A 15,279-nucleotide genomic window follows, 5' to 3' on the forward strand; every position below is an offset into this window, starting at 1 on the left:
AAATTTATGTAATCTCTAACCTCCAATAGCAATGAGGCGATCTCCTCTCTGTAAGTCCGCCAGGGCAGCTGGGGAGTTTGGGGTGACGGTCTCTATGCTCACATGCACCGTGTCACCATCACTGGCCGGAACATGCCTGAAAGTCATCCCCACACTGCCAGATGGTCCTTTGATCACCTCCGTCTGCAGCACAAAACAAAGGGAAACAATATCAGATTTGCTAATAATTTTAATGAAAAGGTTGTAATTGAAGAAACTGGGGCTTCACAATAATAATTAGATTCCAAGTAGCTTTGTAAATTGTTACATCTTTTCTTTATTCCAGGTGTTCTTCTAGCATACATTACTTTAAATTATAAAATCACCAAGTTGGACTTGACAGGATTGGAGAAGTTAGGGGAAGCTTTTTTGTTACTAGTTGATTGGAACAGTAGCAGTTAAGCCAAAAGTTTTTTCTGACAGCAACAGCAGTTTATAATTAGGGCGGACAACCTACATTATGACGTGAAAAAGACAGCTTTCACTTTCTATACAAAGCTCTCTCTTCCCATCACATCCAACAATTTTCATGGTGATAAAACAATGCTCTCTGAAACGAAGGCATGGGAGGTCTGCAATTACTGATAATTTCACTCTAAACGTGCCACGAAGTAGCAGCTGCTGTTTCGAGGCTGGCTGCATCACGAAGCCTGCATCATAATATCCACCTGCAGCTCCACCTGCAGCTTGGGTTGACACCATACAACACCAGGTACACAAGGAGTAAATCAGTGTGCCAACATAAGGAAAAATTCCACTAGATCCACCAAGAAACAAAAATGATGATCAGGACTGTATAGCAGTTGCACAAACACTAGTGAGATTGTTTTTCATTGATCTTTCCATGACATGTCCTCTGTGTCTCCCTTGTTCTCTTTCCCCTTCGTTTGTGCTGGGGGTGGGCAAGAAAAGACAGGATGCAGATCCATGCTGCTGAGATGGATGACTGTAATTTTGCTGCTGTCATTTGTTATAACCCTTGAGAAGGGCACTGATTGAGTTAAACATGGGATGAAAAAACAGATGATCTACTCAAGCTGGCAAGCTGAAGACTGACTTGCCCAGTTTTGACCAATGACTAACTGTCTATAGAAACATTTAAGAACCCTCGGTAATTTCTTAGAAGGCAACTTAAAAAAAACACCCAAATTCAACAATATAAAACGGATAATTCCAAACCCCTATATAATTTTATATAAATTTTATTTGAATTATATTGAATGTTATTAATAATACATTTAACATTTATTAATATTTAACATTGATATATTATTGTAATGACGTTGCCATTGTTTTGCTGTTTTCACTGTAATGTACACAGTTGTTTTAATAATCTTATTTTTATATCTTATTTTTTATTTGAATATTCCTGTTTAAAATGGTCAAGTGTACGTCACAAGAATGGTCAACTGATTCATCATAAATTACGTCAAAGCTAGTTTCTTTACATAACTGAATTGCTATTAAAAGGAGGGCACATGTGGTAGCCATTGGAATGAGTAAGAAAAGAGACAAGGAGAGAATACTTGTGCCAATACTATTTGCATACATGTCATCTTTTAGCTGAGATGCTGAAGATAAGTTTGTTTATAACACACGGGAATATAAATCTTAATGACTGAAGGGATGCTGTTAAACTCTCCACAGAGATGATTAATTCTGAACATTTCTTCCCTCGGGACACAACCTGATCCTACCCTTTACACATGTCAGAGAGGGTTTGTGGGAGAAAAACAAAAGCTTCAGGCTTTTTTGAGGCCACTGATGGTCTTCTTAACCGGCATGTTTGGGATAATTCATTGCAACCTGTTCAGGAAAAAGCAAAGTCTATGTGAGTAAACTCCTTATTCACCACCTGTGTGATCCGGAATTAAACTGAAGTTCTGGATTTAATATGTTCAATTGCTGAAACAAACATAAACACAGAAAACAAGACACCATTGTTTGTTGCATGGTGGACAGGGGCTATAATCTAGAGAAGACTTTCATCTGATATTAACTTTAACAAGCACTAAAATTACTTCCAGATCTAAGTCTTCTGGTACAGGTACATATTGTACCTCAACATCAGAACTGGTTGGACCTACATTATATGATGCATTGACTAAGACCGAATGAGCATCAAGGTCAAGTTTTCTGCTTAAAAGAATATGACAACTAAAGCACTCCCAACAGACTTTGTCGTCCACAACTGAATGGGAACCAAGACACTTGGAATTACAGTAGAAAACAAAAGAATCTGCATTAAAAACACAAATAAATAAAAACTAGGGTGAAAAAGACATCTGTGCTTAACATGTACCTTAGTTTTCCGCTTTTAGAATGACAAAATGACAAGGTTCAAAGAGCGAGAGAGAAGAAATGAAAGAGTAAGAAAGATTTGTCTGACACAGGAACCAAACAGCGACATTGAGCGGCAATTACAGGCGATTTCTGTAGCTGAGTGGTGGCTAAGGGGTAATTACACAACCATGGAAAGGCACAGCAGGAGGAACGCTCACACACTCATTGTGTGCGTTACTGTGTGTCTGCATGTGTTGAGTGCAGGTAAACGGACTGCTGCCGCTCCGACTGGTACGTGAGGACGCTGTTCATCTGTCAATTTGCTGTCTGTCTCACCTCATCACCACAAGGTTCAAAGATACACCCTCACATCGAGTATCACGGAAATATAAAACAGCTTTTCAACAAACAAACACGGGGCCTTAGGGACATTTTCAGGTCAATTCCATTGATTACAGCATAAATGTCAGAATTAAAACAACACTTAAATACCATTACACACATTCAATAGGAGCACGATAAAAACAAGCCTACAAGCTGATAAAATTAAATCTGTAATTTCTCACCCATATGTCATGCCAAACTCATGACTTTTTTTTCTTCTGTGAAATATAAAAGAAGGAACTATGAATAAATGATTTGTAGTTGCTCTGCCAGTATTTTAACATATTAGCAACATATCAACATATTACAAAACAAAAGTTACAGCAATAAATGTAGGGGGGAAATCAACTATTTTATTTAGCAGGGATAAACTATATTGATCAATAGTGACAGTAAAGACTTACATTACCAAACAATTCTATTAGAAATAAGTACTGTTGTTTTGAACTTTCTATTCATCAAAGAATACTGGAGAAAAAAAAATCATTACCATTTTCACAAAAATATTCAACAGCACAACTGTTTTGTACGGAAGAGGATTAGGGCCAAGCAATAATAAAAAATAAAACCATCTCGAGATTAAAGTCTCAAATTGAATGAATTTGTTCTCGTAATTTATCGACTTTTTTCTCATAATTTAATGAGTTTATTCTCAACATTTTATCTCGACTTTTTTCTCGAAATTTAACGACATTTTTCTCATAATTTAAAGAATTTGTTCTCGTAATTTAACAACTTTTTTCTTGTAATTTAATGACTTTATTCTCAACATTTTATCTCGTCTTTTTTTTTCAAAATTTAACGAGTTTTTTTCTCGTAATTTAATGAGTTTATTCTCAACATTTTATCTCAACCTTTTTCTCGAAATTTAACAAGTTTATTCTCAACATTTTATTTAAACTTTTTTCTCGAAATTTAACAATTTTAATCTCGAGATGGTTTTATTTTTTTATTATTGCTTGGCCCTAATCCTCTTCCGTAGTTTTGAACATTGATTTAAAAAAAATAAAAATTTCTTGAGCCCCAAATCAGACATAGATATATGATATGATATCTGAAGGATCATGTGACACTAAAGACTGGAATAATGATGCTGAAATTCCAGCTTTATTATCACAGGAATAAAATTGCATTTCAAAATATATTAAAATAGAAAAAAATATTTTAAATTGCAATCATATTTAACAATATTACTGTTTTACCTTTTTTTTTTTTTTTTTAAGCAGCCTTGGTGGTTATAAGAGTAAGTCTTTCAAAAATATTTAAAAATCTAACCGACCCCAAACTTTTGAATGGTAGTGTTCCTGTACATCAACAATATTCTATAAATAATATACAATCAAATATTTAAGTTTGCAAGGCATAAATAAGAGATAAAAAAAACAACATTTAGTGACAACATAGAAGATATTAACTAAAATAAGTTAGGAAGTAATATGACAGTGAGTAAATAATGACTTTTCATTTTTGAATTATTGTTTTAGTAACAAAACAGCAACTTTTAATTGCATTTACTTTTCTAGTTTTTCTGCCTCTCAAAGAAAGAACTCAAGTCTCTCACTCTCTCATATGCACAGCACAAAAAAAATGCAGTGAAATGCTTGGCCACCCTAATATTGCCTCTAAATGAGCACAGACATCAAATCGTACTGTGCACTCAAAGAGACAGACAGATGAATAACTGCTCAGAGAAAGAAAACATGTCACACAACATCAGCCCAACACACTCACAACGCACACACTGTACAACAAAATGGAAGGTTCCTTCTACTCATCAGGTGTCAGTGAGTGAGTGTATACGTGTTAGTAGGTGGTAAACGTTACGTGCAGCGGTGTGATTGTTGACAGATGCCCATTGAAGCTATTGTGCCGAACGGACAGTTGCCTTGTGTGTACACCTGTTCCTGGAGGAGTGACTCTGTGTGTTCAGCCAAACCTCCCACTATTCATTTCTCTCTCTACCTCCATTTTTCCTGCTATCCATTTCATTCATCCTCCCACTCCCTTCATCCCACACCTTTCTCCCTGACTGGCTTATATAAATCTACCCTTTTCAGAGGAGGCTCTTATCCTTTACTTAAGCAACACAGGTGATAATGATGATGCCCGACAGAAAACACATAATTGATAGACACTTTGCTTTACCCTGGGTTCAGCAAACATTTGGGGTCAGTTAGACTTTTTAATGCTTTTGGAAGAAGTCTATTATGCTTCCCAAGGTGGCATTCATTCAATCAAAATTACAGTAAAACCAGTAATATTGTGAAATATGTTTTAAATTGTAATGTATTCCTGTGATGGCAAGGTTTAATTTTCAGTATCATTACTCCAGTCTTCAGTGTCACATGATCCTTCAGAAATCTTTCTAATATGCTGATTTGGTGCTCAAGAAACATTTATTATTATTATTATTATTAATGTTGAAAAAAGTTGTGCTGCGTTATATTTTTGTGGAAACTGAGATACTTTTTTTAGGGTTCTTTGATGAACAGTAAGTTATATAGTAAACATTATAAATGTCATTACCATGACTTTTGATCAATGTAATTCATCCTTGATAAATAAAAGTACCAAAGGTTGACAAAATGAAACCTTGGTTGAATCTGAGTGTGATTATCTTAAACAGACCTGTAGCTTCCAGTAGGTCTGTGCAATTCATCGTAATTGATTTTTTCAATTTTGATTTTGGCTTCCAAAGAATATGAAAACAAGATAATCGATGTAAAATGATTATTGTGCCACTGCCGCATCCCCTTTCCTTCACAATTGTGCTCTTTCATTCCTTCTTAAAAGGTGCAATATGTAAGATTTTTGCAGTAAAATATCCAAAAACCACTAGGCCAGTGTTATATATTTTGTTCACTTGAGTACTTACAATATCCCAAATGTTTCCATTTGTAAATCATTAGAAAATTGCAATTTTAACAAAGGCTCCGGGACGTGTGAGGAGTCGCCTGTAAATTGCGTCATACCCGGGTTACCCTCAGTTTCCGATTTTATTTTGTAGAAACCATGGAAACACCAAGGACGCTTTAATATATTACATGTTTTAATAGGCAAGGGAACAACTGTTTTGATATATTTATAGACTGAAATCTAATTGCTGTTATATAGCTCAACACTTTTAGTCTTATTGTTTAAATAAATGTTTTTTGCGAGTACCATGCTTTACCATGCCTCAGAGAAAAACACTATTTTGTGAAGTAGCTAACATAGCATAATCAGATGCAGCTTTATTTTTAGTAACAGTATTACAGCATTTTCTCCATCATACAATACGTTTTAAAATTAATTGCATGCCATTTATCAACACAAGCCATCCAGCATTTAATATGATATTCTAAAATCGATCTATCTTACTGCAGTGTGTCTCAAACAAGTGTCTCACAGCAGCCACTGAGCGAACGCACAGAGTAATGTTATAACATCATTTTCAACACTCTCAAATGTATCTAATATGATAAACAGAGCTGTGTTACCTTTTTGCCGATTTGCACAGAATGCTGAAGGCAAGCAGAAATGAGATATACCGCTCTCTGCTTACAATACGCCAGTCACGCTCGTCAGGAAAGTGAGTGAAACACAGACATACACACATTTTTATCATATCATATGTAATTAATAGCAGTTCACTTCCGTGATTTAGTACAACTGCATTCATATCAGTAGCAACCGGATGCACATGAACTGTACCCTAGTCTACCCTTTACAAGCAGACTCAGATATGGTACACAGGTTCACATCCTGCAAACAAACCAAACATCAATCGACCCAGAGTGCGCACCAAAGGTGCTAGTGTGAAACCATCCTTAAAGTGACAGTAGCCTAATAAACCTGCTGCAGTCTGTCATTAATTTTAATCAAACAACAAAAGACAGATAAAATCACCCACTGTTCATGAATGAATAACTTTCTGTAGTTGTAATAAGGATTAATCTATATTTTATGTATACAGCAGTGTAATTTTACATTTGATTACTTCATTAAATTTCTGTTGTAAGCTATTACTTGGTCTGAATACCACTGTTGGTACATCTTCCTGAAAAACCTAAAGCATGGTTTATTTAATTAGTATTTTTGTTCTGTTGTATTTATTTGTCAGATTTGTTTGTAATTCATTTCTTTGTTTTTATTGTATTTCTGATTGTTTACTTGTCTTGTGTTACTGTTGAGAGGACCTTTTACTTAAATTAGTTAACCTATAGTTTTTGCTAAAGTATCGATAATTGCGAAATTTCACAAAATATTTACACGTCATGAAATAAGACTTTAATCATATCACCCACCAATAATAGTGTTAAATAATCGTGATTGCAATATTAACTAAAATTACCGTGATTATGATTTTTGCCATAATCGAGCAGCCCTAGCTTCCAGATCAAATGCACACCAGGCCTGAGGGTTGACAGAGGCCGTGCCAAGTCAAACATGCCACAGGTGATCATGTGATAAATCAACATAATCAACAAAGAAGCAGCAGGTTTATTTTGTGCTTTGTTGAGTGAACAAGCAGTTCGGTAAAAAGATCCATCGTCACACAATGATGGAACAACTCACTGGAAATGTAATGTGGTTTGACGTGTTTCAATGACTGACGCAAACAGTAAGGATCGAGGCAGCAGCCTTCAGCAACTTTAGACCAATACAGACGCATGAACAATCTCTGAGAAAGTGAAGCACAGACCTTTTGTACGCCCGAGAGCCTGTTTCTCTTTAAAATGAAAGTTTTTTTTTTTTTTTTTCTTCAAATTTGTTAGTTTTATCCGCAACCTAACGAAATTAAAATCGACAAGCATACGGACTCACTCCCACCAACTAGCAAAAAGAGAAAACATTAATCAAAGAGTAATGCCACAAAAAAAAAAATATATATATATATATATATATATATATTTCTGTAAATGATTAAATACATATTTTTAGAGACAACAGAGATGATTTTAGATGAATGAGAATGCAAACTTCTAGCTTCCTCCATATGGTTAGGGTTTCTCCATTTAGTGCTATCTATCTATCTATCTAGTTTCAGTATGTTGGCTAGTTCTACTGCACAAACACTCTGCGTCTTTCTCACACACAATGGCTGGGTTTGGTGGCCTGATGCTGTAGTGAGAGCCGTCAGAGCAATGGTCAGTAATCGAATCATCTGGCACATGTCAGAGAGATTAGTGTTAGGGTATAGGGTAGCAGTCCCCGCAAGGCATGCACACACACACACACACACACACACACACACACACACACACACACACACACAGACAGAGAGAGAGCATTACCAGAGAGAGCATAAGAGCCCTAGTGATTAATTTATTTCAAAAAGAGAGAAAAAAAAAAAGATGTGGATGGATGAAGGATTTTAGAAAGATCTGGTGTTACCAGAAGTAAATATTTATATATCTATATTCTCTGAAAATATATTCTTTTTTTTTTTCTTTAAGGTATACATGCGTACATACATATACATAGATATACTACATATACATATATATATATACATATACATATATATATACATATACATATACATATACATATATATATATATATATATATATATATATATATATACATATACATATATATATATATATATATATATATATATATATATATATAAAAGATTAAATAGATCTGAATTTTGTCTTCTGTAAAAGGTTCTTAATGATTATTTCCCCTCAGTATTACACCAATACTGCAAGGATATAAAAGATTTATGTATCCGCAGACCAAGTGAAAGCATTTATTTTAAATTATCCCATTAGTAAAAAGGTTAAAAATTGAACAGTTCAAATGTTATATTGAGAATTTTCTGAGCTTCATGAAAACTCAATTTCAAAATGTGTGATGGCCAAAGCTGGCAGGAAGTGAGGATAATTAATCAAGAAGCATTGCTGTGGATTAATGTGTGTTATATTAAGTTCCCTGGTTTGAGTCACATGTAGCATAATAACTGATGGCGTGGTGGAATATCGTCAACACTGCCCTTTTCTGACACTCTGCTAATTCAATCATTAGCTCTTCTTCTTTTCACCCATCCTCCAATCTATGCAAATTAACAAAATACCCTGTCACACATAGTTACAAGACAAGGACATGAGGTTACTGTTATACTATACAAAATCTGCTTTATCCAGTTCACTCTCAAAGTTATGAGTTAGAGGGAAACAATTTACACTACATCATAAAAACCTTAACAAAACAAACTACCACAAATTTACTGATTCCAAAGCAAACTTAAGTACTACTTAATATTATAAGCCTTTATTTCTTGGAAGAAACCCTCAACCATGGGCTCAGCAAGTTGCACTAATTGCTTCTCATTTTCTGTTTGTGGACGGTCCTATCCCAGAAAACACTGATTTGCACACATTTTTTCAAAGCTGAGATGAATGCAGTCGCGTCTCATCACGGACGGGCTGAATTTTCATGTTTCATGTTTTTGTGATAGGAGGAGGCTTTTCAGAGAGCGCCACACAAAAGGGAGGGTTGTTATGGAGACAGGGGACATTCAAAAAACAAGACCCTTCTCATCCCTCTCATTTGCAATTGTTCACAGCGGCCACAACGTTCTTCAACGTCCGTCCGAGTCGGTTCCGTTTTTAGCGCCTTCATTGTTATTCACCCGCTCAGGATCTGTCCCCTAATCTACATGGGCCCGCCCTCAGATTAACCCACACGCGAACGGGACAAAGGTAGAACAAGAACAACCAAATGACAGATGGAAGGGAAAATGAAGAGTGTCGTATCAGCACTCAAAGGCCATCCAACATGCGGGGTGAGGGGGGGGTGGCAAGAGTGTGTCCTTATCATTCTGGCATTTTGTTTGTCATTTTCATTTCTCCAAGCTTAAACTGAGTCAGTTACTTAAAAGTGGAGTTTCAAATGTCCCTTTCCCATGCAATCAGCAGCTGTCTGATACCGTCAGAAGATTTATGGCTTTATAAAACTCTCCACTGCAGCTGTATATTCAACAGCTGACATTTTGCTTCAAAGAGCGATGGACTCTGAACGAAGGGTAGACTAATGCCTGGCCCCAATCTAACTGCAAGATATTAATGGTGACTGGCACTTGATGTGGCCAGTGAGAAACCTCAAAATACATGTCAAACACTGTCAATACAAAAAAATTAAGGAAATGAACAAAATAAAAGGAAATGATGAAAGAAAAAGTAAGAAAATAAGGTAAATTACAAAGGAAAGTAAATAAAGGAAGAAAGGATGGAAGGAAACAAAAGGGAGTAAATTTAAAAAAAAAAAGGAAATTAAATGAAGAAAAAGAAAGGAAATAAAATAAGCAACAAGGAAGGGAACAAATGGACAAATGGGAAGATGTACTAAAGGAAAGTTTGGAAAAAGAGGGAAGGGAAGGAAAAGAAAGGGGAAGGGATGGGAAGTGGCAAAAGAACACAGAAGAAGTAATAAGGAAAAGGAAGCAAGGAAGAAAAGATTAATGAAATTATGTAAAGACTACAGAAAGGAGAAGAAGAAAGGAAGGAAGGAAATAGAGAAATAGAAAAGATGAAGGGAAATTATGTAGAAAAAAGGAAAGGAAAAGGAAAAGCAAGGAAGAAAATTAAGAAAAAAGCAAAGCAAATAAAAGAAAAAGTAGTTGTAAATGAAGCTATATAACGTTAGAGCCTCATGGTCCTCTCTGGTCCTGATTGGTCTGCAGCTCTCTCTCTCTCTCTCTCCTTTCTCCAATCTTTTTATTTCCAGGGAAGGTGCCCGGACAAGCAGAGAGCAGCAATAAACTGCATAAAAATGAGATTTAGCGGCAATATACTTCAGAGTGCATCAAATCGTAGCAGCACAGACAAAGAGCAGCTGGCCTGTCAGACACCCCAGAACAAACAACAATTAACTAAAAATACACCAGCAGCTGACTGTGGGCAATACATACTTCAGAACAAAGTTAAAGTCACTCGACCCCCTATCCCCGACCCCGTACACTCGGCTGGAGGGAACAAGAGTCAACTGGCTGAAAATCCTAATGCGCTGCTACACAGCTGACTAAAGACAAGATAGGTTTTTCCATACATTGCCTCGCAAAATGCTGCTGTAATGGATCATGACAATTTATGGCACTTTGCAAAATAACGTCATTAAGATACAAATCTTTGTGGCTGTGGAAAGTGTGCCTGTCTGTGTCTTAAGATAGAAATCCATTAAATCGATCTCCAGAATATTGATTTATTACAAATTATTATGTTGTGTTATAACATTTCCGTTATCTGTTGCAACTTGCGTCATCTCTTGCGTCAACATATTAAAACTATGTTGTTTGCGTGTCACATGCATCAAGACTGTACCAACCAATCAGTGTCCAGCTTTTTCTGTTGTGGGGGGCGTGGCTGGGATTAATTTAACAATGGGGCTGGAATAGCCAGCAATGAGTGTTGGTGTCTGTGCAGTTGGTAATACACCCATCAGACGCTCTGTCATGCACAGGGATGGCTGTCAAATTAGTTGGTTTATCGTCATTGGCACACAGAGCAAAATCAATTGGAAATACAAACTAGCAAAACAGCCTGGGAATCCCATATAGCAGAAGTTCCAATAATCTGTAAACCCTTCATGTGCACTGATATTTATACTGTTTTGAGGATTTTTACTGGAAAGCAAAACAAAATTAGCCTACTGATTAGGAAAATGTTTTTTCCAGTTACCTGGCTAATGGCTATTTATTATTTAAAGGCACAATATGTAAGATTTTTGGATTAAAATATGTGTTATATATTTTGTTGACTTGTGTACTTACATTATCCCAGATGTTTCCAAGAATGTTTAAATCCAGAAAAATAAGCAATTTTAACCAAGACACGGGCCGTGTCCGTGTGTCACCTATCATTGACATCATATTGACGTTAACCCCGATTTCCGGTTTTATTTTGTAAAAATCATGGAAACACCAAAAACGCTTTAATGTATTATATGTTTTATTAGACAAGGGAACAACTGTTTGGATACATTTATAGACAGTAAACTAATCACTGTTATATAACACAACACATTTAGTCTTATTGTTTGAATCTTGTTTTCTTAATTATATTAATATGTTATTCTAATATTGATTTAGCTTACTGCAACAAGTGCCTCATAGCAGCTGCTGAGCGAACGCACAGAGTAACATTATAAAATCATTTTCAACACACTCAAATGTATTTAATATGATAAAACAGCACTGCGTTACTCCCCATACGCTTGACAGAAGAAGTGGAAGCGGCGACTGTGGCATAATAAAAGTTCTGCTTGTGTCGTGCTGGTCTCTCATTAGCAAATCGCTCCAGCGGCCTCGTTCAACTCCCACAACCCCCAGCCCTGCTCTGCTTCATTATACAGTAACGTTAATAATCTCATCTATAAACATGATTTCTGTCCGAGTCCCTTCGGATTCTTTTCCCCTGGCTGTGAGGTGAAGACAACATCTCCCATGATTCCGCACTGAGTCTCAGAGTTATCGATAGGGATGTAACAATTCACTCAACTCAAGATTTAATACGATTTACGATACGATTTTCAAACGATTTTCTCACTATTTTTTTTTTTTACAAAATGAGATTTAAATGTGAAAGTGTCTCTTAGACAAAATACAGCATATTTCTTTGTGAAAATGAATATCTTAACTAATCCTAAATTAAATAAATTAATAATACAAATAAAAGAAATCTCTTCATATGAGTACATGAACAAGATGTTTATTTGATCTATTATAGGCTGAACTATCTGTAGCCATTTAAAACTAGAAGCAACCACTGCATTTTAATCACGATCCCAACAAAGATGCTCATACATGCAGCATGAGCAGTTTTTAAATTTAAATTAGATTGTATACTTTTTAACATTTGAAGAAAAAAAAAAAAAGATCAGATTTTAATTTTGTGAAATTATGCTACATAAAACTTCACAACAGCAGACGGGCCGCACGAGAATGCAAATACACTGTCTTGACAGCAGGTGGCGCTTATGGAACAGCAGCAATACAGCGCTTCCTTAGTTACCACTATAAACAAAGCAGCGCTGATGCATTTTACGGAGGGAAGATGAAAAGAAAATACCATCTAAACTTTTCTGAACCCAGTCAGCTCTCCTCAGATATACATTCATATAAACCCCACCCTCAAATGTATCGTGATTCATTTAGCATCTCAACAGACTTGAATCGTCACATATTTTAATCGGTTTTCAACCGATTCCTGATGCATCTTTAGTCATCAAGCTACGCTTTTGTTTTGAATAGGTGACCTCTAGCGGTGAAAAAAATACATATTGCGCCTTTAAATCAGACAAAACACCAAACTATTTTAGCATAAATCAATGCTAAAATATGGAAAACAAATGCATATGAATACAAAACTAATACACATATTTGTCTTTTTAAAAGCTACCTGACTTTTGACATCTTTAAATGTTTAATGATTTTTTTCCTCTCAGTATTACACCAAACTGCAGAATATATATTATATACAGTCAAACCAAAATGTATTCAGACATCTTGAACATTTCATTCATTAATATAGTTTATTCACTATAGTTTAACAAATGGTAATAAAATATGACAAGCTCTCAGAGTTAAACTGTGTCAGAAAAAATTCATTTTAATTATGTCAGATAACACTTAAGCAAAACATGGTCAGGTCAAAGTGTATGAATAATTTTTGGTTCCAAATTTTTATGAAGAATATTTGGGTAAAATATGTCACAGTTTACTATCCTCACTTGCATAAATGAACTATAGTGTCCTGCACCCACTAGTAAAAACATCTATCAAAAATATCAAAAATGTCTACATTTTTGGTTTGACTGTATATACACTACCGTTCAAAAGTTTGGGATTGTTAAGATTTTTAATGTTTTTAAAAGAAGTTTTGTATGCTCAACAAGGCTGAATTTATTATACAGTAAAAACAGTGATATTGTGAAATATTATTATTCTATTTAAGGGAAATAGAAATCTATTGTAAAGGAATACTATTTTTATGTTTTAAAAGCTATTACAATAATGAAAATATGACATGTTTTTGGTGAGTTCATAATGTAAAATTTCTCATTTAAAAATTATTACATTATGCGCTCAAGATTTTATTATGTTTTGAGAAAATTACATTATGAACATTGTATTACAATAATAATGTAATACTTATTACAATACATTATGTGCAGTTATTACATTATGAGTTGCTACAGGTTAACAATAAGGGTGAAGAGAGCATGTTGCAACCTCAAGCGGAGGTACACCAGACGAAGACTTTAGGAAGAAGATTAAGAGTGCTAGAAGAAGACACCAGTGTATGCGACAGAGAAAGGACATCTGGCTTAGTAAGTAAGAGATACAGAGACTGATGCATCTACAAAAGGAGGATTGGATCATAGGCATTGATCAATTGATGAGTAATATGAAGCTGCAATTCCCCAAAAAGTAGTATAAAAGTCTGAGGATTAAAAGGCCTCAGATGCTGCCTGCATTAAGTGTAGAAGGACACCTGAAGCATCTCCAACGTTGCTGGATAAAGCTAGGTTATAGAGCCTTTTAGCTTAAGCTGATTTAAGTTTTATTTTGAATTAACTGCTTTGTATTGTAACCAATAAAAGAGATATTTTATTGTTACGATTGCCTTCCGTGAGACTCGTAACTACAAACTGAGCCTCAATAAAAAACAACCACAAGGTAGTCTTCTATGTCATTCCTGAAGGACTTCAACCTACCTACTTTACGGTTTAGTCTAGATTTGACTTACCTTACCCTACCTGAATAATCTTAGGGTTAAAAGGTGTACTATAAAAAGGTCAAACCGCCTAACAATAAATATTATATATATATATATATTTTATTTCCCAAAAGCCAGTCCTCTCAGCTACCTACTCACTGCCCACAGAAGTCTGTGATAAGACAGGGTGCTGCGGATGAAACAGCCATCTCAGAACCATTATAAGAGATGTCTTTATCTAAATAAGCTAAGATGAATAGGACTCTGTACTGATATCCTGACAAAGCAGGTATACAGAGGGTTATTTGTCTTGGCTTTAAATGAGATTTAAATCAAGGTGGGCAAATGGAAACAAGCCAACACGTAACACACACACCACAAACTGAAGGCAAAATTTGGTACGTGTGTGCATGTCAAAGGAACATTCAACTGCAAAACATCTGAAATGATACACAAACACATCACAGAAGCTATATGTACATAACTTCTAATATACAACATACTCAAACAAAATGCATGTCATTTAAAAAAAAAGGAAGGAAAGGAAATAAAAGACACTGATCTGAAATGACAAGAGGCAACATGTTTTAAACCATGTCACAACCCTCTAAACAACAGTGATGGGGGAAAAAATCCCAGTGACTGAGCGGGATTCCCACAACACACACTAACACATACGTGCACCGTCCAATACACAGTGTTCAACCCAGTCTGTTGTGATTGGTCTACCACTTAAAGCAGAAACAAACGCCCATTACCATGACTGATTCAGCTCTGGAAGCTTCCTAAAGCTCAGTGATTGTACACACTGTAAAGACTGTAATGATGGCGTTGATTTTACCATATCAATCCATCCACGAGTCTGATG

The 15,279-nt window shown here is 35.4% G+C and overlaps 1 protein-coding gene across 1 annotated transcript in view; it reads right to left on the reverse strand.

Moving 5' to 3' along the window:
- pdzd8 (PDZ domain containing 8) overlaps positions 1 to 15,279 on the reverse strand; it is a 48,124-nt gene that overhangs the window by 4,728 nt on the left and 28,117 nt on the right. The window contains exon 4 of the mRNA XM_067367576.1: positions 21 to 183. Coding sequence (XP_067223677.1) covers positions 21 to 183 — 163 coding nt within the window. The remainder of the gene's footprint in view (positions 1 to 20; positions 184 to 15,279) is intronic.

The sequence above is a fragment of the Chanodichthys erythropterus genome, chromosome 18 (genome assembly GCF_024489055.1).
Source record: "Chanodichthys erythropterus isolate Z2021 chromosome 18, ASM2448905v1, whole genome shotgun sequence".
Taxonomy (NCBI): Eukaryota; Metazoa; Chordata; class Actinopteri; order Cypriniformes; family Xenocyprididae; genus Chanodichthys; species Chanodichthys erythropterus.